Below are 27,931 nucleotides of genomic sequence, written 5' to 3'. Positions count from 1 at the left end.
TCTCCACCTTCACTGAAGCAGCATGCGCTCTCTTCTCTCTCTCTTTTACCTGTTCTTGGTCGGAACCAAGAAAACAGAAGCGACCGACCCCAACCTGCCCTTCATGGAGTACCTGGACCAGAACCATTTGGTCTGCTTGAAATGGGGCTTTGATGACCTGCGTGACAACATTACAATGTTACTGGTGATCAATACGACAGGCTGGGTGGGTTTCGGCTTCAGTCCGAACGGAGGCATGCACGGCTCAGATATTGTCATGGGGGGCTTCGGACCCAGTGGAATCTACTTCAAAGTAAGACTTGGCCCAAATTTTAAAAACTACATACGTGTTGCTTTATGTTTCCTTCATACATTTTACACTCGGCTGATCCATATCCGTCTTCCTGCTTTCATAGAAGTCTGTCCTTTGTGTTTGTTAGGACTATCATGCAACAGGAAACGCCATGCCTTTAGAGGACACCCAACAGAGCTACACGCTTCTCTCTGCAGCTGAAAGTAATGGTCAAACCACGCTGACCTTCAGAAGATCCATCAATTCATGTGATAACCAAGACTTTCATATCACTGTAAGATATTCAGACGTGATCTTCCTAATTCTCTCTAAAGTTTTTTTTTACAACGCTAATCATTTCCATGTATTGCAGAAGCAAAATATCAAATTCATGTTAAAAGAATGGAAAAAATTACTATTGAGGCAAATATTGAATCGGTGATTTATAGACTATTCGCTTTCAGGAGGATTCCATTGATTCTGGTTTCATGAGTGCATTTTGTGTAATAAACGTAACCCCACACAGGAGGTTACCGTTTTCCATGAGGATGATAACAAACCTAAAAACCGGTTCTTCTCCATGGAATAATTAGAGTTCATTGAAACTTTGTTTATCACCATGGAACTTTAAATTAACCTGAATGATGAGCTCAAGCTGCTTGCGTGTGAAGCAGGCGTCGGAGCTGGACGACCACTGCTGGCAGTTTAAAATATTTATTTGGGGAAGGATTGAAGGGAGTGCGATGATGATGAATATATTTATTAGATAGAATGCTAGAGTACAAGTACAGTCACACAGTAGAATGTATTACAGTACAAATAGTCAAACATCCTGTCTGAGAGGAGCATTTCAAAAAAGCCCTTGCGGTCTTGTTTCCGTTGAAAGTCCTTAGTACATAAATCATCGACAAATAAAAATAAAAATAAAACCAATATGAAATTACTCAATTGATGCAAAATAACAATAAAATAAAAAAAATTACACCACAGATGCAAAATAACAATAAATTACAAAGACACATAATATGTACAACGTAAGTGGACAAAAAAAGAGGGTGGGGGGTGCCCGCAAATATCAAAAAGTGAGACAGAGAACCATGGCTTTCTGCTTGCCGACTGACTTGTGTAATTAATTACACATGAAAGATACAATTTTCAATAATTACAATGATCCTTACATACACTCTGTCACGAGTTCTTGGCTAAACAACCCAATAACATATTAAACATTAATATTCTGGTTGTCTGACTTTAAAATATTGTTACTGTTACATGTGAATGTCAACTTGACATTGTCAAAGCAAGTATGGAACTAGACTTCACTTTTCCCATTTTCTTAAACAATTTGCATACCTAAAAAAAAAACTACATTTATGAACAAACACACAGAGACAAACGATAAAGGAGTAAGTATGCACGTGGTGAGCCAAATCTAGCTGCGTAATCACAAGGATATGTTAATAAAAGGCTAACTAGAGAAATTAGCATGTTTAAGCTAAATGCAAACAGCTGTATTTCTACAAAAATAGACTCCACCATCAACCATGAAGTATCACCAAAGGAAATACGAGTTGTGGGCTTCGCCTGGGACGATTGTGATGTTTTGCGAGACTCCACAAACCTGCAAACATCAAAAAGTGAGACGGAGACAAATGTTAATGTGCTGTCCTGGCGTTCTGCTTGCCGACTGACAGGAAGCAGGAAGCAGGAAGCAGCGCCCAAAAACCGTCTCCCAAACCGGTGTTTCCATCTAGCGGTGATAGTGGGCACTGCATCTCAAACTTCAAAACATCCTAATATCTGCAATTACAAATTACACAACAAGACAAAACTATGTGACCACACATAGCCGGCGTCACACATGCATTCATGTAAACTATCTCATATGGGTTCTTTTGTTCCGTTCCTTTTTTGTCGTATCAGTCACATTCACGTGGAGATGACGACGACAGCGCAGCGAGGCACGCAAGATTTTATTGTGAATCGAACGCCACAAATCCTATTTGTGTTTGGAAATGAAAGCTGACTGACATTTGTTGCAGGGAAGTGTAGAAGGCAAACCATTTGAATTTCGACAGTCTTTTCAAAATAAAGAATTAATTTATTCCGTTTGACCATTTGACCTAAATTAATGCTCTGTCATGCTTTTGTACCATATTATATTTTCATGAATCTTTTTTTTTGTTATTCATTTCAGAATCAAGCCATTAAACTGATTTACGGATATGGATTAACGGATGACATCGCTTACCATCATGGCCGTAAAGGCACAAAGGAAGTCAACCTGCTGAGCCACAAGTCCAGAGCTACTTTATCCAATCCCAAATATTTTAATGCTACAATGTACAAAGTAAAAAAAACAACAACAACTATATAGTTATGACACAGACGCTTGTGGGAATTGTCCGGAAATGTTTTCACTGTTGTTTATTGTTTTCTATGAAGCAAATTTATCTTTTTAAATATAATATCTAACATGAGACCTGAGATACAGCCCAGGGCTTTTTTTTCCTACTTATAAGAAAATTAATTTACAGAGAAGAGACTGAAAAACAAAATGCCACACCTTTAAACTAATGGGAACACAGGTTGTATTTCACTCACTTTGATTTCTTTTTTGCAGGTGTCTGTCCCCGCTGTTGAGACCTACTACCACTGTAAAATCATGAAGCTTTCAGCCTTAAATACAAAACATCACATATATCTGGTAATCCTTCTTTCTTCATAATACCGCCGTCACTCCTCCGTCACCTTCCACCAAAAACAACCATTTAATGTTATTCCTTACAAGAGGCGTAAAGTACATTTTATTCATTTGTACCTATGAAAGAGTAGATCTAATCTAATCTGAAAACTTGCCAGTACTTTTAACCTTTTTTCTGTGTGAACTCTCTTTTGTCTTTACCTCAGATTGAGCCACTGATTGAAAACCCTGACATCGTTCATCACCTGCTGCTCTACCGCTGTCCCGCATTCGTCACAGAACCGGCTGAAGCAGACTGTTCCAGGATTGGCAAAGAGGGGTCTGCCTGCTTTCAAGTTGTGGCTGCTTGGGCAGTGGGAGGAAAGGTTAGGGGCCCTCAGGGTTCCAACCCTGATTTCAAAAAAATATATATCATTATTAATTACCTATATAAGACAGCCAAGGCGTCTTGCTGTCTTTTTTGTTGTATTGTATGCCACTGTCATTCGTGCCCAATCTGATCTGCAATTTATCCATGACATCTCAGGAGTTTGAGTTACCAGAAAATATAGGTATCCCTGTCGGGGGCGAGGCCAGAGATATATTCTTCAGGCTGGAAATCCACTACAATAATGTGAAGCTATCAGGTACATACAACTTTAACATTGAATGTTTCAATCATACGCTGCCACGAGTAACCAGCACTGCAATTCTATGAACTTGCAGGACTCACATGTGGGTCGATGACAATGAAAGCAGCACAGGACAGTGCATGACCTTTAGGCCTTTAGGTCATTTACAAAAATGCATTGCTTTCATATTTAACTAGTCCTTGCCTTGACAGTTTGATGTGACCTGCTTTTGCATGCACAGAATTTTAAATCCCTTTAAGTTGATTTTCATGCGTAAAACTGGTGCTTGCTCTCTATAAATTGTGGCCAGGGCATCATAATAGATTATATGGCCTGTTTGAACAATGCATGGCCCCATAACAACACAATGCTATATACTGTCTAAAAGTCCCACTGTCGCTCACATCTTCTTTTCTGTGTTCTTTCGCATCCTGTTTAGCGAGAATAGACAGCTCAGGCCTGAGACTGTACTATCGGCCTATATCCACCGAAGTCCAGCAGCATGACGTCGGCATCTTGACCACAGGATTGATCCCAGCTTTCCCATTGCCGTATAACATTCCCCCAAAAGTTGAGCGATTCCACACCTACGGCACGTGTAATACCACGCAAATGTCTCAGGTCTGTATCAGCGTGGTGTGAACGGAACGCAGCGGCGGTTATTACAGAAAAAGCTAAGATATAGTAATAACCCTTAAAGTGTTTATGCCGCGTCTTCACTTTCCACCCGACAGCTTTTGGATCATCAGCCGGATCTTTCTGTATTTGCTGTTGGCTTGCACACTCACTATGCTGGGAAAGAAGTCAGAGTGGGATACTTCAGGTGAGAAAGTTATTTGATATTTAAGATTTACAGATTGGGACCTTTTTATGGAAACACAGGAATGAATTGTTGGCAACTACAAGTTATTTACATGACACCAATAAATAAATAAATAAATACATGACATTAGGGGAGCAGTGTTTTTGCTCTAACCTTGTATTTTCTCTCACTATAGAGATGGAATCCAGATTGGCCTTTTGGCTGTGGATATTAATTACAATTTTGAGCTGCAACAGGTTGTCAATTTGGGATCCATCAAGACCATCAAACCGGTAGGTCCCAATTTCCTGCAAGGCCACATATTATGCCCACCTATTACAAAGCTGCGTCTTGTAAGTAATAAGCTGTTTCGTCTGTTAAAACAATACATAATTACTCTAAATATTAGGCTGCGTTATGACTTATCTCCTATTACAGGGGGATCAGATTGTAGTGGAGTGCGTCTACAGCACTATCAACCGCACCAAAGTCACTAAGGTGGGCAACACTGTATGGCCTAGAGTCATTACACTTATAAAGTGCTCCAAATCAAAATCAGTGCTGTTTGAAAAATCCATAAAAAATCAAATGCAAAAAGCAAAGATAATGTATGTATGAAAAATAAATAAATTATACGAAATAACCATCAGTCAAGTGAGTGGAATTCAAACTACACATTTAAATAAACACCTTTATTATTTAGAGCAATAAAAACAATACCGAAGTAAAGTTATTTCTGAAATATTTTTTAAGACTCAACTTTTACATCTTCCTTTTTCAGCAAGGCTTAGGAAGTTATGATGAGATGTGTTTGGCTTTCCTGTTCTACTACCCAGAAATCAAGATCTCATCATGCCTTAGCCATCCAAACACAAACCATCCACTGATGGGCACAAGCAACCGGTAAGACAAGATGCAGCCCTTCACAGAATACTGCCATGAAATATGTTACCTTTTTATACACGAGTGTCCTGTTATCCTCTTCTAATGTCGCTCTTTGCTATTTTCTGACAGGATGTTTGAGAATAACACAATTTTTACCAAGAATGACGTTGTCACGCATGAGACTTTGTTAAAGACTGTACCACAGCTTCAACTTGCAATTCATGAAAACGTACGTAACAATCGGACTAAATATTATTATTTTAATTTCTACTATTTTTCTACTGTTAATTAACAACTCTTAAGTCATTTTTTTTGACTAATTGTCTGTTCTTTAAATAATTATTGCCATGAAAGTGTTTTTTTTTATCTTCATTTTCACTCTTTTACAATCGCACATGAATTTCTTATAAATACAAATGTATTTTTTCCCCATTACATTAAAAATTTTTTATTCCTCTTTACAAATCCTCTTGTTCCCATTGCTTTTGTTCTGTTTCCCAAGTGTTCACGTAAAACAATTACTATATATATATATATCATACCATTAATAATGCAATTTTCTGCTTGAGCGACACAGCTTTACTTTTCTGTGGCTCTGCATGTTTTCTCTGCACTTACATTTTGTGTCATTTATCTCACGACAAAGAATCAGAATGTATTTTTTTTTGTTAGACACAGCATGTCAAAATATTGTTTTTTTTATTTCATGCTTGTTTCATGTGGAAGCATATCATTAAGAGAGAAACTTTTTTTTATGGTGTTATCTTATTTACAGCTCAGCAACTCATTTTATGAAGATGGCAAGATCATGGAGATGATGGAGATGCCTGCTGTTGCCACCTGTGACCCTCCTAATGCTGCAAGCAGACTTGCCTCTACCTGGATTTTCAACACAGCAGGAATTATACTTTTGCTGCTCTGGACTGCAGTCATGTGACTTGACTCAAAAAACAGGTCCAAGTCAGCCCAAGCTTAATAAAGGGAAGGCCAGATTAATAAATTTCCGTTGCATCCAATTTTGCTTATACATATTAATAGGAAAGTGCTGTTTTCTTTTCCTTCTTTATTTTCAATGCATTTTATTTGTCTTTGGTGTAAATATTGACAGATTAATAGGCACTACTCTATACTTTACCAATCATAAAAAATATATATTTGTAGAATTGAGCCTAGATTTTATTATTTGTGTGTGTAACATAACTTCAGTTTATGCATATTGAATGCTTAACCCATGTGTACTTTTCTCTATTTCTTACATACACAATAAACCTTTTTGTTTACATGTGTACAAATTATCTCGTATAGAGCCAATCATTTACATTGGAATTAATTTCCACAGGCTTTTGGTTTCTTTCTGAACTATTTTTGTCGTTGATTTATTTTGGTCTTGTATAGTTATAGAAGAATGTGTGGCTTTTTGGACAATTTGTCAAATTATTCCAAATTTGTAATTTATGCTCTTTGATGTTTTTCAAAATTGTAATTTGCTCTCTCTCCACCTCCCTCTCAAAACAGAAAAATCAGTCTTTTGTGACACATGTAGCCTAACTATGATCTATTGTTTTTCCCAGAAGAAATAAAGGAATTTACCAAGTTTATAGGGAATTGTGTTATTTATTTATTTTTATTACACAATAAGTTAAAGATTCTTTTAAAGATTATTCATATACTTAAGTCAGCATTTTCATGGTTATATTTTAATCAGTCTAAATGAACTACATTGCTTTATGTATCTTAAAGTAATTGGATGGAAGGATGGAACAACATTCATCAAGGTCAGTGAAAACCATCCATGATATTTTATCACTTAAAGTACAAACGAAGAAGCTAAAGTAAATTATTGATTTTCAAATTCCGAGTGGTTTTATTTTTAATATGTTGACTGCTTAAATCGACGCTCTATTTATGCTTTATTTACGTTTATAGTCTTTTTCTTTTTTTCTTTTTGAAGTTGCGGTTGTATTTCCTTTGTCTCGCGAGAGTTGGCTTGTCACTGTCCTGACAGGGAATGAATGTGGACGGCTAGGATGCTGATAGCTTTGGCAATGTTGTCACTATCAGAATGATATCGCAGCGGGACAGAGGAGAACTTGCTCGGTTTTATACTGTCACGGATGCTAAAAAGCACCAGAAAGGATACACTGTGTACAAAGTTACCGCTAGGGTAAGTGAATGGAGGATAGCATTTCTAGCACGAAGGCTAATTTGTATTGTTGTTAGCTATAGCTAGCTATAGTCTGAGAGGGGTGCTGTCAAGCTAATATGATGTAAAAACAAGCAACGCTATTAAAAGGTTATTGCGTATTAGCTATTACTATTACACCTTTGGTTGACGCATGTATGCCACTAATATAAATATTTACATAATTCTAACGTATATTATTTTCACCCAGAGGAGATAGATTGACTAGTTGGTAAATTCAGCAGTATTAACCATAGACAGACAGATTTAATCCAAAGGCTAACCAGCTAAGCCAAAGGTAAATGCAGCTTTATGATATTATAGCTAAATGAAATCTGTCCCCTGTCCAAAATTAACCTGAATTGTCATGTTTTCAGAGCTAAGTGATTTATATTCCCGAATAGCATCTTAAGAGCACACATTTCCAGAACAGATGTCATCAAAACTGTTGCCCACTTTCACAGATTTACTTTAATTGTAGATTTTCAGTGCATTTCCTGTAAACAAAAATTTTCCACAACATGCCTGAACCCATTGACGTACACCTCCTCAGAGGCACAAGATAAGTCCGCTCCATTATACTGAAAATCATCTTTATAAGACATGGAGTGTCTCTTGCATAGTCACATTTGCCTGATTTGAATCCTAACTATATAAAATCTCAGCTAAGATTTCAAGCAGGTGCTTGCAGTGTGTTGTGCCAGAAATCCGTATTACAGACTTGCAGGTGTTTGCCCATGAGCAATGGGCTAAGAGTTCTCAGGAATGCTGGCAGGAGCTGGTGTCTGACTTTGCGGCACATTTTCAGTCATGAGATGGAGCTCTGCAAAGTACAGAGATGTCGTATCAGGTTCAATAATTTTGAGACTCCTGTAGTCCGCTTATTTATGTTGAATCTTATTCATCCCGATGACGGTAATCCTTGAATGTTGAACCAGATTTAGTTTACGAGGACTCCGGTACTCCTAGATAAAAGGCCGTTATAGACAAATACTCAGTTGATGAAATTAGTCAACGTATCCCATCATGCAACACTCTCCTAGCTCAGTAGGTTAACACCCCCCCCCCCCCCCCCTGTTGGTGATGTCTCCTCTCACACTGGAGAGTTCTGTCATTCACCACAGAAAACTCCTTGTTCATACTTGTGCCGGCCTCGCAGCGGACCGCTGACACGGCTCTGTATTTACCTCTGCCGTTTCCACACAGATCATCTCCAGGAAGAACCCGGAGGATGTCCAAGAGGTAAGAGTTTTTGTTTTTAATCCTCTTTGTGACTACGAAGACATCCCTGCAGGGACTGAGGACGAGCTTTGGTGCAGTGTCAAAACAATATATGTTTTCCTTTACATTTTCAGATAAAATTAGTTGGGGAAATTCTGAGATAAATATAATAAAATATTTGTAAGCTTTTTATTTTCACAGTATCTATTAAATAAATGTGCTTAGTTTAAAGCAGGATAAATGCTTCACTCCGTGTCTGCCCTTATTAATGTGTTGAGCATTTTTTGCATTCTATGCTCACAATCTTTATAGAGTCAGACTCAGAATGCGATTTTCCAAAGATTGGAATGTCTCTAACATCTTCACCTCACTCAGAACAGTTATTTTGTCTCGTAAAAGCTTTTAAAGGATGTGTGGCTCTTTCTCTGTGTCATCATCATATACGTATCTATGAACACACATAAAACAAAGACGAGCTGGCTGTCTTACAGTCGACACACACTGAGGAATGCAGGCTGCCCAGGAAGCAGTGCTAACTAAGCAGGCGTGATGTTGATTACTGCTCTGCATTTGATTTGTGGAAGAGAGCCGGAAACACACTCCTGCAATACTGAACAGCGCTACTGTTTCTCACAGCAGCAGATCGGTAAACGTTTTACCAAGCTGGAATAGCAACCCACCATCAGCTCATCATCACATGTCTTTGATTCCAGAATGATTGAATGGTCCACCCTGTCGTAATCTCTTCTATCCGCTCTGCGCGATTACACCGACAAATGTTGCTCGTCTGTGTACCCTCACTGACAATGGCAATAAACTGATTCTGATTCTGATTTAGATAATAGTGTGGAAGAGATACAGTGATTTCCGGAAGCTGCATCAAGATCTCTGGCAGCTGCACAAGAATGTCTGTTGCCAGTCGGAGCTGTTTCCACCCTTTGCCAGAGCCAAAGTCTTTGGTAAGAAATTTACTCTCTCCATCCCTGTGACAAATATGTGCCCTGATTAAGAATTTAAATGTTTGCATTGGACCTATTCCGAGACCGCGGTTCTCTGGCAGTTCTCTGGTATGGAGAAATAGATTATTTCAACTTTTCTTAAAGGTCCCATACTTTCCCCTTCTTTCTGTCCTTCCCGACATTGCAGCAAAAACGTTATGTAAATGATACAGAAATGGGCTAAATTATCTTTTACTATGCTTTTGTTTTTTGTACTATTTACACATTTATGTGTTATCCGTTGTTTAGATACACATTTATATAACTGTAGGTTGTAAATGAGCTTTTATCTGGTGCTTAGGAACGGATTAATCCTGTTTCCATTATTTATTATGGGAAATATAGTTTCAGTTTTCAAACAGAATTACGGAACAAATTATGTTCGACAACCGAGGTTCCACTGTACTTGTATTTAAAAAAGAAGCACAAGACTATTGATCTTTGACCTTTGAAACTACTGCAGAAATATTGATTACTCTTCCCTCTGAGGTTTCTCCGTGTTGTTAGTCAGTAGGCATTGCTCGTACGTGATAGGCCGCCTCGCTGTACCAGAGTCCCTTTTCATGTCCTTGTGTTTGTGCAGGACGTTTTGATGACTCGGTAATAGAAGAGAGAAGACAATGCTCTGAGGATCTGCTGCAGTTCTCCGCTAACATCCCTGCTCTCTACAACAGTCCGAACATCCAAGATTTCTTTCAGGTACCCAGACATACGCATGAAGAAACAGGAATATGTTCCCAGAGAGAACATGACTTCTATATGCTTAATACTTTTCAAGGGAGGTGAGGTCCATGACGGCTCGGAGCTCATCGGACCAGCGGAGCCCTTTTCGGACTTTCTTGCAGACAGTTTGTCAGACTGTAGCTCTGACGGTAATGCTGCACACGTTAACTCCTCCACAGAATCAATTGTGTCAGTTTGCAAACGAGATAAAATCATTGATGATCAATTGGTGCCGGCTCAGAGACGTATGAATGTTTTTCAGTTCAAAGGGACCTCAGTGGTGCGGAAGTCACATCTGAGTATGGAGGTGAAGTTGCTGTTTGCATATAAAAAAACATCCACGTAATGTTAGCTTTTGGGTCACACATAAGACTTGTTATCATATCTGTGTATATTTATCTGCCTGTATTGCATTATTTTCCTCCCCAGGACAATCCAGTGACAACGATGTGACCTCTCTGGCTGTGGATACAGATTCTTTGACTGGCCTGGATGATGGCGCGGCTTCAGGCCGTACCTCCCCAAACCAACCACACGGGGGAGCCACAAACATTGGCAGCAGCTACAGTCCTCGCTTGCCGTCTTTACGTGAACGCCGTACCCCGTCTCCCGCCCCGGTCCCTGAGGTCAGCTGGCGAGGTCGATCGTCACTCATCGCCAGCGGCCTGACAAAAACCGGAAGCGGCAACTCGAAGGACGTCAACTGGGACTACCTGGATAGAGCCGGTGGTCTGATCAGCTTGGCTCTGCAGAAGGAGAAAGAGCAAGACTTCCAGGCAGCGTTTACCTACTATAGCAGCGGAGTGGACCTGCTGCTGCAAGGAGTGCAAGGTCAGTTTAGGGGGGGGGGGGGTCCCAACTATAATACCCTTAAGACGTAATTAAGACAAAGAGTTGTTTTTAGGTCTTTTAAAGCTGAGTTATGCAAAGGTTTTACTCTGGTTACACAAAGTTTTTAAAGTGAGGCGGTTATTCAGGTGCAGATGCTCTGGTGTTGTTTGTTTTTTTGTATTACTTGACTACTTATTTGCAGTAGTGAATCAACATATTTAAGAATCACAATGACAATTTATGTCTCTTTACGCAAAGGTTTTAGGCTGCTTAATTCATAGCAGGGAGTTTTTTGGTGTTTATTTGCAGCAATTTATTGATACTGCAGGGCCATCATGGAATAAGCTCAAATTATTTTTGTGAAAGTTGTGTTGGTGATGAAGCTGGGGTCAAAGTCCACAGTGGAAGATAACCCCCACAAACCTTTGTATGCAAATCAAACTAATTGACTTAGAATGGGAGGAGCTAAAAAGGGCTTTTTCTTTCACTCTGTTCACATGGACTGAAGAGAAGTACCGGTAGTGTGAAACTGAAACTTCAGTTTGTTTATTCGATTTTAAATTAAACTTGCCAATCGTGAATAAATTTCCAGGAGAGCCGAGTCCCACGCGGCGAGAGGCAGTGAAGACGAAGACCGCAGAGTATCTGATGCGTGCAGAACAAATATCCAGCCAACATCTGAGAAACAGCATGGGTCAAGGGCCAACACAGAACGTGGTGAGTGGGGGTGGGAGTGGGAGGAAAGTTCCATTGGCCTGTCTGTGTTAGCTTTTTTGGGGGCTTTGACGTAAGCTGACTCGGTCGTAAGTCGGCGCATGTTAAATTACCGTAAGAATATTGTGCTGCGTCATGATTCTCTAAATGGGGACTAGAAAGAGACAATGTCCTCTCGGTAGACATCGTGGGCGAGACCGCAGAAACTGTGGTAAACTTGTTCCGATCGCTCGCTTTCTGGTACGTCTTAAAGAACAGACCAGTGCGGTGGCAAAATCAACCTGCTGTGAGTCGACGACCCCCCCTGTATACAACAGGGTCTGCAATCTATTTGAAGCAGAGGGTTTTGCTTTTAGCATTCCTGAAATCATCACAGCAAGTTCGTGTTAAAAACATGAAATAAAATCCAAATTGATGAGGACTGAAAACTGTTCACCCGAAACACAAAAATCTGATGATTTTGTGTTTTCAGCTTGTATTCATGTTCTGTAGTCGACCAGACAATCTAGTAGTGCAGGATTAAAGCAAAACGCCGTTTTTTTTTATGTCTATGCTAAGTCTGACTGCTAAAAGATGTGAATGGGACTGGATTTTAATGCTGAACCTTTCCCTCCAGGGTTTTAGGGAGCAGTGCTGCCCGACCAGCAGCAGAGGAGGCCAGCAGAATCCCGCTGAGGAGCTGGGAATTTACAGAGTGTTGGGAATCATTGATAAGGTGCGTTCACTGTCCTGCAGCTTGCATACATGCTTTTGTGAGTTTGCTTAAATGTCGATTCATTCAGAGTCACAATTTATTTTCTTTTCAATCTTTTTTTTCTCCCGAAAGACAAAAAAATGTATCAGATAAAAATAATAATTTTGCCTAATTTGCTTCTGAAATATTATTGGAAATATGGCAAAAAAACGAATTCACGAGGTGAAAGAGAAAGTCCTATAATAATTCCCTCTGCTTCTGAAGGACCGGGTGAATGCAGATGGCATCCATCTTCAAATTTCTCCTCCTTGTGTCCTTTCTTCGTAAACCATCTCGTTTTTTTTTTTTATTCCGAGGTAATAAAATGTAATCGATTTTCTGGATGGCACGTTAAGGGGCTGAGTGTGTGTATGTCGAGCGTCAGTTATGACCACCACAAGGTCAGTTTAGGTTTCCGGTCCTCTCAACCAGCTGCCGGCGACGCAACTTCGCCGCTCAGCCATGAAATGACTTGGCACGCAGCTTAGCGGGCGCCACACAACAGTGAATCAATGATGCTTGTCCTCCGCACACACAAAACCCCAAGGAAAATGTTGACACAACACCAACACGTGTTTCTGCACAGAGGTGCAGGAAAAATAATCCACAATATGTACAAATCAGACACACACAGCAACAAAAAAATGTGTGGGGCGGACCTGGCCTTCCTCTCCTCTTCCTGTTCCTCTTCGTGTTTAATGAGGACAGAGGGGACAGATGGAGAGATCTCCTCACCCTACTGCCCCTCTTCTCCGCCTCCCCCTTCCCCGATGTGTGTGTCTTAATTATATTAGAGCACTGGCTAGCACTGCCACTCTGTTTACTCACAGCTCCATTCATATCCATTTAGCCTGCACCTGTTTGGTCCCCGCCAGGGTCACACGGAGAGAACGCGTACACGCACAGACGCGCATATGCTTCCTCTGTGCTCTTGAGACGCTGAAGAGCAATGGAGATGTCAGAGAGATATTAAGGAGACACCTGAAAGTGAAGCAATTAGTGCAGGACGAAGACAAACGTCTGCGTCCGATACGAACCATCGCTCGGCTCCAGGAGACAAATCTGTCAGACACGTGCTGCCAAACGGAAAGTCAGAGCATTATGAAGACACTTGCACATCGGATAAATGTGACTGACCAGGAGTGTGACCATTTGTGTCGTGTTGTGTATCATAGGGTTACAACTACAAACAATTTAACGCATTGAGTGCCGGCCATTTTCATCTCAGGTATGTGCTGAGTGCCCCAGTTTTCGCGCATTTCTCCCCGATTTTCCAAGCCCCACAGAATATTCTTTACTATACCAAATGAAAGATTAAAGTTTAAAGTGTGTCCCTACAATTTTTTGGCCGTTGAGCAGCAGAAGCAGATTTCAATGTCAGGGTTGGCAGTGAATGTTTGGGTTATTAAAAACGTCTGTAGACGTGAATGTCACTCAAAGAGTTAAATTGTTGTTGTTATTATTATTATTATTATTTATTTATTAAAATAATAATAGGAAGAGATAAACTGTTACAGGCCTCTTATGCAGGGTTAGCCGTCAGAGAAAAGAAAGGAATAGTCAGAAATAGTCATTAAAATGTTCAATTGAAAATCCTTCCTGTCTGCTGTTTCTGGAAGGCAAAGGTTTTTCTCATTTCACTTTCAGCCAATAAATAATGTAAGAAGTACGTAGTCATCAAAGTTGTTCTTTATTTTCTCCCCTGTTGTGATCGCAGTCCGACTGATTCTTTCCGCCGTCGTTCCGTTGGTGGAACTCGCTTTGGTCATCGCATTAACACGATCCGGCGCGTTAATGCCAGTTTTTCTTGTTTAATTCCGCGGCCTGCATTTATCCGGCAGCGGCCCTCGTTGTGTGTGCGTTGACCCCCGTCGTTGACAAACACTGCACGGCGGGACGCGACCACTCCATCACTTTAGACTGGAATCCATATCTGGTGATTAATGGAAATCATCCATCACAGGTTCTTCTGGTCATGGACAAGAGAACACAAGAGACGTTCATCCTCAAAGTAAGTGTAATGTGCGTGTCTGTGTGCGTGTCTTTACGTGCGCCCTGCATCCTTGTCCTGAATGTGTGACGTGTTCCACAGGCCCGTGTGTGTGTGTGGCAGCAGTAATTGATTCTAATGGGCCTGTCTCTGTCAGCTCCTTTGCTCTCAGGTGTGATACGTGTGCCAGCTGCCAACGCACAACTCGGGCACAGATCAGTGCACGCACTCACACACACACACACACACACACTCTGGGGCTCTGCTAAAGTCACATACTGTATGTGGCTTGGTGAGTCCAGTGACTTTGGGTTGCCATGGGGATTTGTTGGCTCCTTTTCCACACTCTGCTTTTGTCACTCAACATGCAATTGAAATGCTCACCCTTCCCTTCCTGCTCTCTACCCGTATTTATACGCATTCATCCTTCTTTTCTCTCCTCATCCTCAAGTCCAGTATGTTCCCTTGCCCACTCCTGCTTGACGCCCATCATTGTGTCCCTCTTTTTTCAGGGTCTGAGGAAGAGCAGCGACTCTGGGCTGACTAAGAGGACGATCGTGCCTCAGTCCGTTCCCCACATGGTCCAGCTGAGGAAGTTCATCGTGTCTGAAGACACGGTTTTCCTGTTGCTGCAGTACGCCGAGGGTCAGTCTCACGTCATACTCATCCGTTTCATCCTCCCGCTTATGTCTGCTTGACCTCTTTTTTGCCCTTGTTCCAGACAGATGTTTGATAGAGATGGGTGTGTGTCACAGGTCATTATTCCGACTACCCAGGTGGCGCCATACTTCATTAGCTAAGCCAACACCTGGGCCTCCTTGCTTTTCCTCTCACTCTTGGACGTGTGTTCAGTGAAATGCAGCCATATTTTTTAATGCCCTGTAACCTGCACAATCTGCTGCCTCCTGAAACCACCCTGTGGTAATATTAGTGGGTGGCATTGAATACGATACGGGGCTGTTCAGCATAATCTAATAAAGCCAATCAAACGCTGGGAAAGGCGTCATTTCAATACACTTCCGTGCCTGTTCTGGGCGTCAGACAGTCCGGGGCTGCGCCTTCTTTCAGTAACTGATGGGTTGAACGAGGACAGTCGGGCAGACAGAAGGAGGCAGCGACCTGAGTGACATTGGACAAAACAACATGTGGATGGTTTTACTTTCTGAGCCATCGAGCTGCCCCGCTATCATTATCATCACTGTGAACTCCCTATCCATCCTCATCACACGCAACAGATGCTGACTTCCAATTGCTCATGCTAAAGCTGTGTGTGTGTGTGTGTGTGTGAGAGAGAGAGTGAGTTTACGTACTTGCATTACATTGTGAACCTAAAAGGCACATTCCTCCCAAACCCTATCGAGCTAAATTGGGATCAGTTTGGGCTGTTTTTTTTTGTTTGCCTTGGTTACTCAAAGATAATGACAAACTAATGAGGATAAAATAATTAAGGAAACCCTGGAAACAAAGTCCGTGTATATATTAAGCATTACCGTAATTAGCAGAGAGCGGGAATCTGAGATGCCTGGTTCTGAGTGGTGAAGCTGAATGACCCACACGTCGGGGTGGACGGCCAGGCGGTGACCTCCAGGCTCTTTAAGGGCTCTAGAGGCCCGAAGTTGCCTTTATGGCAGCTGGTACTTAAATCACTTACAAATGAATTTGGCAGCGTGTACCACTATTGCATAATTAAAACCACAATTAAGAGGCTTTTATGTGACTCAAGGCGCTTCTGGAGGGAACCTGTGTCCACATTAATTATATGGTGATTATTTTTGAACACATTTTTATGCCCCACCAAAGGAGCCATTTGGGGTCATCCTTGTCCGTCTGCACATCCCTGCAATCCAATATCGGGCCACGAAAAGGTGTGCGTCTCTTAATCGAATGCTGCTGCTGTTGTCAGAGTGGGTTCTTCTAGCTGCATAAACATTTACCAGCTTTAAAATCTTGTACTTGTGCAATGTTTTAAGGGATGTCAGGGATAATAAGTCTTTTTCTTTTTTAGATGACTTGTTTAAATATAAATTTCTTCAGGCAGCTCACACATAATGAATAGTGTTCCACACACGTTATCAGCTTTAAAACCTGTCGTCGACCAATGAGAAGCTTCGGCAGCTGCTATGTGTCGGCCGGGAACCTTTCGGATGATGGAAACCACACTGTGGCCTGGATAGTAAATTTAGACAAAGGTTCCACAGGTTGAAACGCAGCTGAATTATCAGACTTCCTAAAACATCACTGGAAAGGTTCCTGCTGTGGAAATGTTCCAGAAGTTACGCTAACTCCTCATTTGTTTTATTTATACCCATTTATAGCTGTGTCGGCTCACCCCGCCCTGACTCTTTGTCTCTAATACTTGCTTCCTTCACCTTTAGGCGGGAAGCTGTGGTCTCACATTGGAAAGTACCTTCATAATTCCATCTTGGAGGAGAGCTTTGACATTCCGTTCTTGCAGAAGAGCCACACGGTAGCCGTGCACGCTCCTTTACGTGCTGTAGCACAGCTGGATGTAGGCTCTACCAGTTCTCGTTCTGGAACGGCTGCCTATTCGGATTCTGTCCCGGGACTGGCGAAGGAAGGAGAGAACCTCACAACCTCTCGGAGAGGTATTGTTTTCCCTCCGAGGATTATTGAACAAACCGGCGCTCAGTCGGACTCTGGCCCTTCAGAAGACGAGTGCACCAACAGCTATCTGACGCTTTGCAATGAATATGAGCTGGAGAAGGTGGAGCCAGATGCTTTGGAGGAAGAGGCAGCGAAGAGCGGACAGGATATGCTGTCGCTGGACGTGCCAATCGCAGAAACCGCCGCTTCCTGCCGCAGCCGATCGCAGCTTAGCAACGACAGCCTCTCTTCGCCTCTCAGCTCTCAGGAACTTGAACACGAGCAGTGCCACAGCGAGGGACAGGATCACAGTGAGGTCTTCAGTCCTCTGCGTTCCCCCGCCGGGCTCCTGTCTTTGGATCAGTCCAAGCACACGCCAATGGAGTTTTTCCGGATTGACAGCAAAGACAGCGCCAGTGAAGCAACTTGCCTCGACTTAGGAGAGCAGTACCCCTCGCACAAGCATGCCCCCCGCTTTTCTGCCTCTCACCTCGGTTCAGATGTCCCTGAGGATCACCCGGAGCTGGCTCGGGAGGTCAAGGGCCTCAGCTCAGACATTTGGGGGTTGGACTGTAGCGATAAAGGCTCCAATGAGTCTGTGCCCGTCATCTCATTTGAAGAGGCAGTATTTGAGGACGAGGGTCACCCTCCAGACCTTTTGGTCAACCTTCCTGTGATGGGTGGGGCTGTCCACTCTCTGCAGGAAGAAATGGGTCCGGGCCTCGAGGCTGCAGCCTGTCCTCCAACATTCATCCAGCCTGATGTTTTACAGCTCCCCAGCCCGCCTGAGGAAGCTGAGGAGCGGCTGCTGGAGCAGTCGTCTTTGCGTCCGGCTTCTGCCACCGGTAACATTGGCGTTCCGTCCCTCTCCCCTCGTAACTCACTCTGGGATGACTCCAGCTCCGCGTTTGGGAAAGATGTCTCTGACGACATGATGCTTTTCTCTGCTTGCCAAAATAATAGCCCTCCTCATGACCTTCCAGTAACTGGCTCGCTGAACGAGAACGTAGAGCGCAGTCCGGGAGTCGGCACAGACTTGGTCCGACACGTCAGTGGCAACAGCACGGGCTCGACCTCAGCTGCAAATGGGAATGAGGGCTGTGCCCTGGTTGAGCATTTGTTAGGTCTTGATGGTGAAATATCAGGAGTTATTAGTAATACAGATGGCAGCAAATTCGACAGAGAAGTATCCCGACTGTTTGCAGAGCTGGATGAGCTGTCGTTGGCTACATCCCAAGCTCTTATCCCGGAGGAGTTTGTCCGACGCTGGGCTGCAGAGATGGTGATGGCCCTGGATTCTCTGCACCAAGAGGGCATCGTCTGCCGGGACCTAAATCCCAACAACATCCTGCTCGACCATCAAGGTTAGGCCCTCTGTCACATCACACAGGAACGGGATTCCGTTTTCCCCAAATCTTTTGCCCACAGAAATCCAAACATTTGCTTAATACACATCAGTGCTATGTCTCTAAGCGATGATGGCGAGCTGCCTCGAGTCATTTTAGAACAGTATCTGAGTGACTGTAACTGATCAGAGATCATTAACATAAGATGTATACATTTTAAAAGCTTATAAAACCCAAATCTAGCCAAGAAAACAAAAAGCGTCGGGCAACTTTTCTGATCCCCCAACAAGTAAACAGTAAATAGTTCCTGGCTCATGGATGCTACTTCCCTCTAAGGGACTGTCATCTGTAGTTTATTTACTACAATGAAGTCTCTTCCGGAGACACAAGTGTTGATTTACCAGGTCACAGCTTCTCCCTCGACCTTTTTTTGGGGGGGGGGTCATCCTACAATGATCTCTCTCCACCTCGTTATCAACAAGCGTCTAATTAGCTGAGTGGCTGTTTTCGTCTCCCTGGTGGTAATTATTGTTCTAAAGGGTCCATCAACGGCGTAGTGTGGTGCATCAGTCTGGCTAGCCCGTTCTAATGGCCACGGCTACCTAATGACACCATTAGTTCTAATGATGGCGTTAACGGGTAGCCGCTAAACAGGAGTAATCGAAGGCGCTGTGTGTGCATCAAAGGCTCGCGGAGGGCTTTAGAGAGCCGGGGTAAGGAAGCGCTCTGGAGGGGAGGGATCTGTGGGGAAGAAGTCATCGTGACGAGAGGCAGGGATGAGATTTGTGTTTCACGCTAACAAGCTAACAAGTTGAACACTTGTTTGTCTCTTCTTGTCCCCTCAGGTCATGTTCAGCTTACCTACTTTAGCAGCTGGAGTGATGTGGAGGAGTCTTGTGACAAAGAGGCTGTTGCCAACATGTACTGTGGACCAGGTGAGACCTGCACAGCAGGAGGTATTTATATAACACTTTGTCGTGAGGGGACAGTGCAGAGCTGTTGGAAATGTATCATCATCACCTGAGGAGGAAACAAATTATTATCTTGATCTCACTTTTAATACAATCTTTATGCATTGCTTTGTGCCGGGGATGAAATGCCACAAGAGAATTTAATTCAAAGTCTCCTGATCCTGCATAAACGCTGTTTAGCATGCAAAGATGGCAGGAGCTTCGTGACGTCGTAGCCGTCTTTGTCTGCTCGTCACCATTTTGATATTTTTGGAGTCGTTATTAATGATCAAACATGTTGTTAACTATCATTACTTGTTACTTTTTCTGGAAGGTCTTTTAGCATTATGTGTTGTGTAATGGTAAAGGTAAGAGAAAGGAACACATTGTAAACCCAGATTAGAAAAGAAAAAAAAACCCTCCATAGAAGCAGTATCAAACACAAACATTTGATGCATTGAACCAGAGTTGGTCTAACAATAATTAATAATAATTAGGCTTTAGGATTAAGGTTTATGAGAGATTATTTCCACACAGGCATGCAGGGCCACAGGTAAGATACTTCATTCACAGCCACTCACACACACATGAGTATTCCACGTGTACACAAGCCAGGCTTGCCCAGAGATGGATCTATGGCTTTTTCTTGGCAGTAGAGATTGAGAGTAGTTTATAGTCAGAGGTTCCCTCAGTGTCCTGTAGGGGGCGCTGTTGGGCAACAGTGGTACAGAAACCCCCACGTTACCCCCCAGGACGCGCATGCTGTTTACAAACTGCGTAAAACAAACTGGAGTACGGCTCCATGTCCCTACTTAGCACTATCGTGTGTGTGTGTGTGTGTCTGTGTGTGTGTACTTTTGTGCAGGGTGTATATGTAATCATAAGTTTGATATCTAAAGGCAGATTTGTTTTCCAATTTGTTGCTTGCTTTACGTGAGGGCTCATGCATGACATGTGGAATTCTGAAATATTCAGGATGGACAAGCCTTCGATCGGCGCACTGGGAAAACTCGTGAGACGTCCCTGGTGACCCTCAAACCCATTCACTCTCACATTAATGTTGTCACTCACGTTCACCTGCTCTCCTTGTGACTAGAACACGCGATATGCCACTCTTGTAATAAATCTGAAAGCAACAACCGCTCGATCTAATATCCAAAGTGTGTGTTTTTATGTGCGTAGCTTGTTTAGAAGCCCAATAATGGGCATATATCACCCAGCAGTGGGGGGGGGGGGGGGGGGGACGCTTTGCTCAGAGAGCTTTATGCATGATGTAGCTTAAAGCAGAATGCTAAAACAAGCATATGTTTGTTAATGTAGGCAGTAAGAGACGTTTACACATCTAAGAGTGTGGACAAGCTGGTGTGCAAATAAAATATTTAAAGATCGATTTAAAAAAAATAAGAGAGACTTCTGTACGATCGTCCTGCAACAGTGAAAGTAAAAATGTTGGACTTGGTCACTTTCGCCAAGTGTTACGCTTTGGTTGAGCAGCAGTCGGGAAGCTGGGTGTGAAAGGGTCACACAAGTTAAACTGATCAGTGAATGTAATACACGCCAGCAGCCAGCAGGGGGAGTGTGATCCTGCTGCTGAGTCAGAGAACTGCCTCCACATCCACTGACCACGGGCAACCTGTTCTTTTTTTCTTATGTTTCTCATCGTCATTTGTTTCTGTTATTGTTCACATCACATCACAAGTTATTGGCTTTCAAATTCTGTTGTATTGATCTGCAGAACCCCTGCATCTTTGACATGCTTAGTTCAGTAGATGTATGTATACACACACACACACACACACACACACTCTTGGTCTAACGCAAAGGTTAGTGAGTGTGTGTGTGTGTCTCTCCTGCCCTTGTTATGTATTGCTGTTTATCCAGACAGGGTCAGCTCTGGCGATGGCTTCATTTCTGATGACAGATTTATGACTGTTTGCCAGAAAGCTAGCAGTGTGGGTGTGTGTGTGTGTGTGTGTGTATGTGTGCGTGCGTGTGTAAAGTAAAAGAAAGAGGGGAAACATGTTTTTAAAGCACACACATTCACACCCAAATAACACGGGTCTGGAAAATACTGTCTTTTTTGTGTGTGTGTTTTTTTGCACCTCTGTTTATTTACTTTCTCAACATGTCATCGTTACTTTTCTAATAAAGAAAAAAAAAAAGTAGTTTTGTGACCATGATCTGGCCTAATTTAAATAGAAAGTAAAATAGTTTATTATCGCGAGGACCTTTTTACAACACTTTCATGAATGTAACGTTTTAACAGACCTCAGCTGAGGACGCAGTCCCGACCTGGCGGCCCCACGCTGCCCGCGGACTCCGTGAGAAGGGGCTGAGGAGCATCGGTTGTTTAACAGCATATATTTTCAGCTCATCTGACTCGCTTTGGCATTCTGTTGCTCACGTCATCCTCGGAAGACGCTCCGCCGAGACAGACGATGAAAACAGTTTGCGTTCCTGTAACGCTGTCTGTTTCAAATGTCGTCCTGACACACCAAATAAGAATTTTACTGTTCTGCAAACTTAAAGAATATTGTTTGTGACAAAGTTCTCATCCCGTGCATGCAGCTCTGGCCCCGAGCAACTCGGATCAAATCGGCATCTTGACCGTGAATGAGACATTTTTTCACTTTTGTAGATAAGTCCCAATAATTTGGTCAAATCCACGTCAATTTTAAAATGAAGTGGATTTTAAATGAATTTTTCTCCAACTGTAGAGGTTAATAATTATTATTATGGGTTAATTATTATTATTATGAGAGGGACGCAAGGCCAAAACCGATTGTCTTCACTGCCTAAGAAATGGGAAATTGATTGTTGTGCCCCTGTGAGTGAAGAAATCGCTTGAGAGGACTCGTCAGCATTGTCACTTTTAACATTTATTTTCTGCTTTGTTTTGTTTTGTTTTTGTTTTTCCTTTTCGGTTATGGCATGATCTGACAAAGATAAAGTTTGGTTCCTCTTTTGGCGGGGAGCTGGCACCTTTAATAATTTGAACCATTTCAGTGATGTGCACGTACACACACACACACTACTGTACAGTCTTGGAACATCGCACGCTAGTCCCTTACTTCCTACCTGCGTTCACTTCTGCTTTCAACAATGACTGTTTGGTTACGTTTTTAAGGAAGTCTGTCTGAGAGGAGAAGAGAAAGTTCCTCATGGTCTCCAGAAGAGGAGATGGAGAGTGATTAAGAAACAAAGCAGGAGGGAACTGATTGGTTGGGGGGGGGGGGGGCTCAAGGTCAGCTCCTAGCGTTCTTCTCGTGGTTCCCTTTTTCACATACTGTTCAGGGAAAGATGTTGAGTGGACTTGTGGTCAGGTTTTACACGATGGCCTGTGGACGCAGTTAATCCTCCCTTCCCCTCCTCTTTCTTTCTGTCTCACTTTCTCCCTGCCTCGCTCTGACAGAGTGGTAAGTGTAGCCGGTTCCACTGTACTCTCCCTGCAGCTCCTTAGACATTAATCCATTGTGATGACATCGACCTTGCTCTGAGACGCGCGCGTGTGTGTGTGTGTGTGTGTGTGTGTGTGTGTGTGTGTGTGTGTGTGCGGGCAGCATTTCCCCTTCAGCTCATCGCCACGCAGGTATCACTGGTCCGTTCAATGACGATCTTCTCTCCTTGGCTGTCGAGACAGCCGTCGTGGGCAGCCCTAGAGACGGTTTGCTCACTTGGCTGCGTGTCTGTTTGTGTATGTATTATGCGTGTACACAAAATGTGCGGTCCTCTCTAACCTTAGCTGCAAGAGAGCCGCGCTGGCCCGCGGGGTTCCCAGAAGCCTCCAGGAGGAGAGGGATATTTATCGCTCATGCCCCCCCCCCCCCCCCCCCAAAACAAGCTGAGGAGTCTGGTCTCTGGGCACACGCAGCCATGACCCAGCGTCCCGGCCCTCTGGATAGAGCAGAGGGAAAGCTGAGCGGCACAAGAGGCCATCTGGTGCCCAGTGGAGCCAGTACACACACACACACACACACACACACACGGGTAGAGGGTTCTGACGTCCCATGAGAAGCTCACCCAGGGAGGGGCTTGTGTGTCATTTCTGTTTTGGCAAAAGAAAGTGAACTTGAGCAATGGAAGATAAAAATGAGTTACAGTTGGTGCGTAATTATTGAACAATTTCTGGTTCACACAAAAACTTTATGCAAGTTCTGTGGTGAGACTGTGGCAACATTTCCATTTGATGACTGATCGATTGCGATTTAAAATTTTTGTTCAAGCTAGAGATGTTTTGCATTTGCATTGTTTTTTTGATCGTGCATCTACGGTACTTCAAATTCCAATTGTTACCATTTTCCAGGGCATACGGTCAATGAATTGATTGAGGGTATAATCATCAAAATTAATCATCAATTTGTGATGATTAATTGATGATTAAATGTTTATTTTTCAGCAGCTAAAATAATAATTTGCAGGTAAATGAATAATGCAATCAGGCAGTTTGTTCTCCGTTGTTTCGGCTGTGTGTGTGTGTGTGTGCGTGCGCTTGTGTTTGAGGTCGGGTCATGCAGATGGTGTGAAGTTGCAGCAGACGGTTTCCTCAATTTAACTGCTTTTTTATTATGCAAATCACCCTTTTATGAGACTCCCTTGTTTGTGTGGGTCCGTGCGCGGCCGTGTCCATGTTTATGTGCACATTTTGAATTGTGTCAATTCAATGAAACTTTAACTAATACAAAGACGCCGGGCTGACGGGGGGGCTCGGCGTGGAGCGTTTAAAAACGAGCGGGGAGGTGTGAGTAAAGGATTCTTGCCTGTTTTCTCATCCAACACTTCCTTTGAGTAGCTTCTTCCCTCTTTGCTTTGTTTCAGAGGTGGGCGGGATCAGCGAGGAGACGGCCGCGTGCGATTGGTGGAGTTTGGGTGCCATCCTGTTTGAGCTCCTGACGGGCACGGTGAGTCAGGAAGTACAACAACCGTTTGTTGCTAAGGTGTTGTGCGATATCCTTCAGCTCTCTCACACGAGGTCGTGCACGATTCTGTGTGTGTGTGTGTGTGTGTGTGGTGTGTGTGTGAGGTGCGTCTTGGCTGCCATCTCTTACTCCGGTTCTCGGGGAGTGCCAGGGGTTGTCGGTGTGACTTTCTCCCCCAGCCTGAGCTCCATCTGCTGGGCCAGGGGTCGCCTCTCCCCGGGCCACCTTGCTGGCTCCTGGAGCAGCTCTGAGTTTTGAGGACGGCAAATTTGGGGTCGGCGTGGAAGGCGAAGACCCGGGCAGCTCTCAAGGTGCTGGAACTCGGCTGGTCCGAGATCAGAACTGTCTGAGGGGCGATTTCTTTTTCTTTTTTTTTTAAGACTGGCAGGAGAAAGTGAAGAGCTTTCCCCACATAAATGAACGTGAATTCAGTTCCTCAGTTCTCCGGCCCCCGGGACACTGGTTTAAAACCTTCTTTAATGGTTTATGTGTGGCAAATATATAGAAAGGAATTAAAGGTGAGCTTAATTACAGAAAATCACAGTCCAGGTTATGCATTAACACTAAAATAAATTATAATAATGGTACACGTCACCTTTGTTGTTGAAAGTGTGTGGCGCGAGAGGAGGAGGAAGACTACTCCTTAAAATGCGCTTAGGCTTCTTCGCCCCACTAGTAGGAATTTGAACTTTCTTGGGAGCCATGATGAGAGTAAATAAAAAAAAATTAAAAAGAGCACAACGATAAACGGTGCGACAAAGCTGACGAGGCACTTGGTGTTCGTTCACCGAAGCTCATTTGCTGTTCGAGTCCAAATTTGTTCTTCAAATTATGTTTGTGCACCGCTTTGCTCGTACAACGAGGCGTTCGCGACCTGAGGTTGCAAATGCAAAGTAGCCCAGACACAACACTCGGCACAGGTGAACTGAACCTGAGCATCGCTTTAAATGTTTTTAATTGTCTTTTCATTGAATGACTTTGAACTGATTGCAACTGGTCATATTTCCCTACCAGGCAGCAGCAATAGCCCCAAATATGAGTAGGAGTGTTTTATTTTGAACAACACACACACTCACTTACCTGTAAAAACGTCCGTCGCACAGATGGATCCTTTGATAATTATGTACAGTCTGGGGAGGGGCACACACACACACACACACACACACACAGTGTCTTTTGATCCTTGCAGGATAAGATCTTGCCTGGAGCAGTCTTGACTGAGGCTAGGAATCCAGCCAGAACTCCTGCAGCATGGATCAGGAGGGAAAACGGGAGGCAACAGATCTAACTGATGGAAAAACACACACAGGGCTCTAAACACAAACACTCATGCTGTACTGTCTCTTGCCACACACGCACACGCATACACACACACACACACACTAGGTTGTATTGTTTTTCCCCTTAACTTTGCAGGTGTAGCTGCTGTGGAAGATTACAGTCATTATTGTCAATTATTGTAACAATAATGCTGCGTTGTGTGCCTGGAAAAGCACTTGCAGTTCTTTTTGCTCTCTTTCTCTCACTTATGACATTATTTTTGGGGTTTTTTCTGTGAGTGCAAGCAATTCCTTGTAATTTTCAGTTTGACCCGAGTCAGATGTTCCTCCAAACAAATGAAAAGGTTTTATTCCTACTGACTCTTAGCCCTTTCGTTAAAGCTGCTTCATATAAATGACGTGAAACGTGCAGCATTCTGTCGGCGACATGCAGCAGCTCCAAGATAGAGTGATAGTGATGATCAGTGTTGTTTCAGGTGCCTGGACGCGCTGTCCTCCTCCTATTTGTCCAGTCCCGGTGCTTTGCAGGTGTCCGTCTCTGTGTCCCTTTAGCCCTCCGTCCGTCAGCCTCTCTCTGTTTTCATTGATGGCTATCTATTCTGCACGCCGATGGCGCCTTCTAAATGAGATGTTTTTGTGTTTTTTATATTTACCTGTGAGTGCTGGAGTTTCGTTCTAGTTATCTCCTCTTCCCACCTCTCCTGCTCTCCGTTCAGTCGCTGCTGCGCTGCCATCCAGCAGGAATCGGTCACCACACGGCGCTCAACATCCCCGAGTCTGTTTCAGAGGAGGCCAGGTCTCTGCTGGAGCAGGTGAGGACGCAGGATGTGCTAGCAGGGCGTGTGTGTGTGTGTGTGTGTGAACATTCCAACCAACAAAACGGATCAATAATGCAGTGGATAAAAAAAAAGGGTTGTAAATGAAGGGGATATGATAACATTAAAGCAAATGTGCCATGGTTTCTATCCAACACAGTTACCGCCATGTCTCGTTTGTTAATAAAAAAATCTGCATCTGTGATATTTAACCCTTTAAAGCCTGAACCATGAAGTAACCGCAGAACACATACATTTTTATAGAAGTGCTCTAATTTACATAAGTTTTGCTAAATCAATAATTATTTTTCCAACGCCAAACTGAAGAAGTCTCAAAATCCTGAAAGGGCATCTGTATCAAATATGATACGTTTTGGCTTTAAAGGGTTCAAATATTTGTTTTTGGCAGTTCTTGTCCAGAAGAGGAATATGCATCTAAATAATTATTCTCAGGAACAGTGGCTGGCATAAGTTCAATCGATGTGGAGAACTACAGGGAACCCTGTCCACTCTGTTGGGCTTGAGTATATGAACACATACCCTGAAAAACAGAGCTCACACTGTCAGTATATCTAAACGCTAATTGTAAATCCCCAGCAGCGATGAGGTTTAGATGTTTATTAATATGGTTAGCATGTTTTTATCTCTATTTAATGACACCAACCCCATTAATCAACCATGAATTAAATTACATTGTACTTTAAAGGCAGTGGACAAGTAAGATAAATCATTAAACAACAGTTTAACAGTTATCTGATGGTCTGATTGCATTTTCTTTGACCCAGCTCATTAGTCATCAACTCTGTTTATTGTGTGTGTGTGTGTGCGTGCACAAATCATTTTATATTAGCTTTCGTATGCAGTCTGACTACAAATGATCATTTTATAGGCCGTCTCCTTTGCTGCTATAAAAGCATTATGTTGTGTGTGTTTTTTTTTCCACCTTTCCGTCTGTTAAATTTTAAAACCGCTCTTTGTCTCCATCTGTCCTCCTGCGCAGTTGCTCCAGTACAACCCATTGGAACGACTGGGAGCAGGAGTGGGAGGTGTCGAGGACATCAAATCCCACCCATTTTTTGCCAGAGTGGACTGGTCCGAATAGACGCCGTGCATTGTGGGACTTGAAAAAGCAGCGCTGCATTCAGGGCTATGGGCTGTTTTGAATGGACTCGTGTCAAATTGGACGCAAACAGATAAACATGCACATTTGTACGCACCTGGCTTCTCGCCCACTTGTCCTATTTATTTATTTTTCTATGGAACTTGCCAAGAAGCAGTATTAACGTCATTGTGAAATGTTTATGTCTTTATTTCATGGATCTGTAATAACGGGACACTTTTATTTTCACTAAACT

The 27,931-nt window shown here is 43.0% G+C and overlaps 2 protein-coding genes across 2 annotated transcripts; both read left to right on the top strand.

The window, feature by feature from the left end:
- Positions 1-22: 22 nt before the first annotated feature.
- On the top strand, positions 23-6,210 carry moxd1l (monooxygenase, DBH-like 1, like). Its single transcript, XM_068753969.1, has 13 exons — positions 23-292; positions 420-566; positions 2,469-2,621; positions 2,895-2,978; positions 3,182-3,340; positions 3,502-3,601; positions 4,026-4,207; positions 4,321-4,409; positions 4,585-4,681; positions 4,827-4,886; positions 5,170-5,291; positions 5,403-5,502; positions 6,049-6,210. The coding sequence occupies exons 1-13, from the start codon at positions 23-25 to the stop codon at positions 6,208-6,210; spliced, it is 1,725 nt and encodes a 574-aa protein (XP_068610070.1).
- Positions 6,211-7,335: 1,125 nt separating this feature from the next.
- On the top strand, positions 7,336-27,742 carry rps6kc1 (ribosomal protein S6 kinase polypeptide 1). Its single transcript, XM_068753606.1, has 16 exons — positions 7,336-7,437; positions 8,662-8,697; positions 9,515-9,635; positions 10,258-10,373; positions 10,453-10,546; positions 10,660-10,704; positions 10,827-11,228; positions 11,821-11,945; positions 12,559-12,657; positions 14,639-14,686; positions 15,178-15,310; positions 17,041-18,633; positions 19,461-19,550; positions 24,381-24,463; positions 26,478-26,573; positions 27,577-27,742. Exons 1-16 carry the CDS (start codon positions 7,336-7,338, stop codon positions 27,676-27,678), a joined length of 3,285 nt encoding a protein of 1,094 aa, XP_068609707.1. The 3' UTR covers positions 27,679-27,742.
- Positions 27,743-27,931: the final 189 nt, after the last annotated feature.

Source organism: Brachionichthys hirsutus, chromosome 20 (genome assembly GCF_040956055.1).
Source record: "Brachionichthys hirsutus isolate HB-005 chromosome 20, CSIRO-AGI_Bhir_v1, whole genome shotgun sequence".
In the NCBI taxonomy this organism is placed as follows: domain Eukaryota; kingdom Metazoa; phylum Chordata; class Actinopteri; order Lophiiformes; family Brachionichthyidae; genus Brachionichthys; species Brachionichthys hirsutus.
This window is presented reverse-complemented; position numbering and strand designations above follow the sequence as displayed.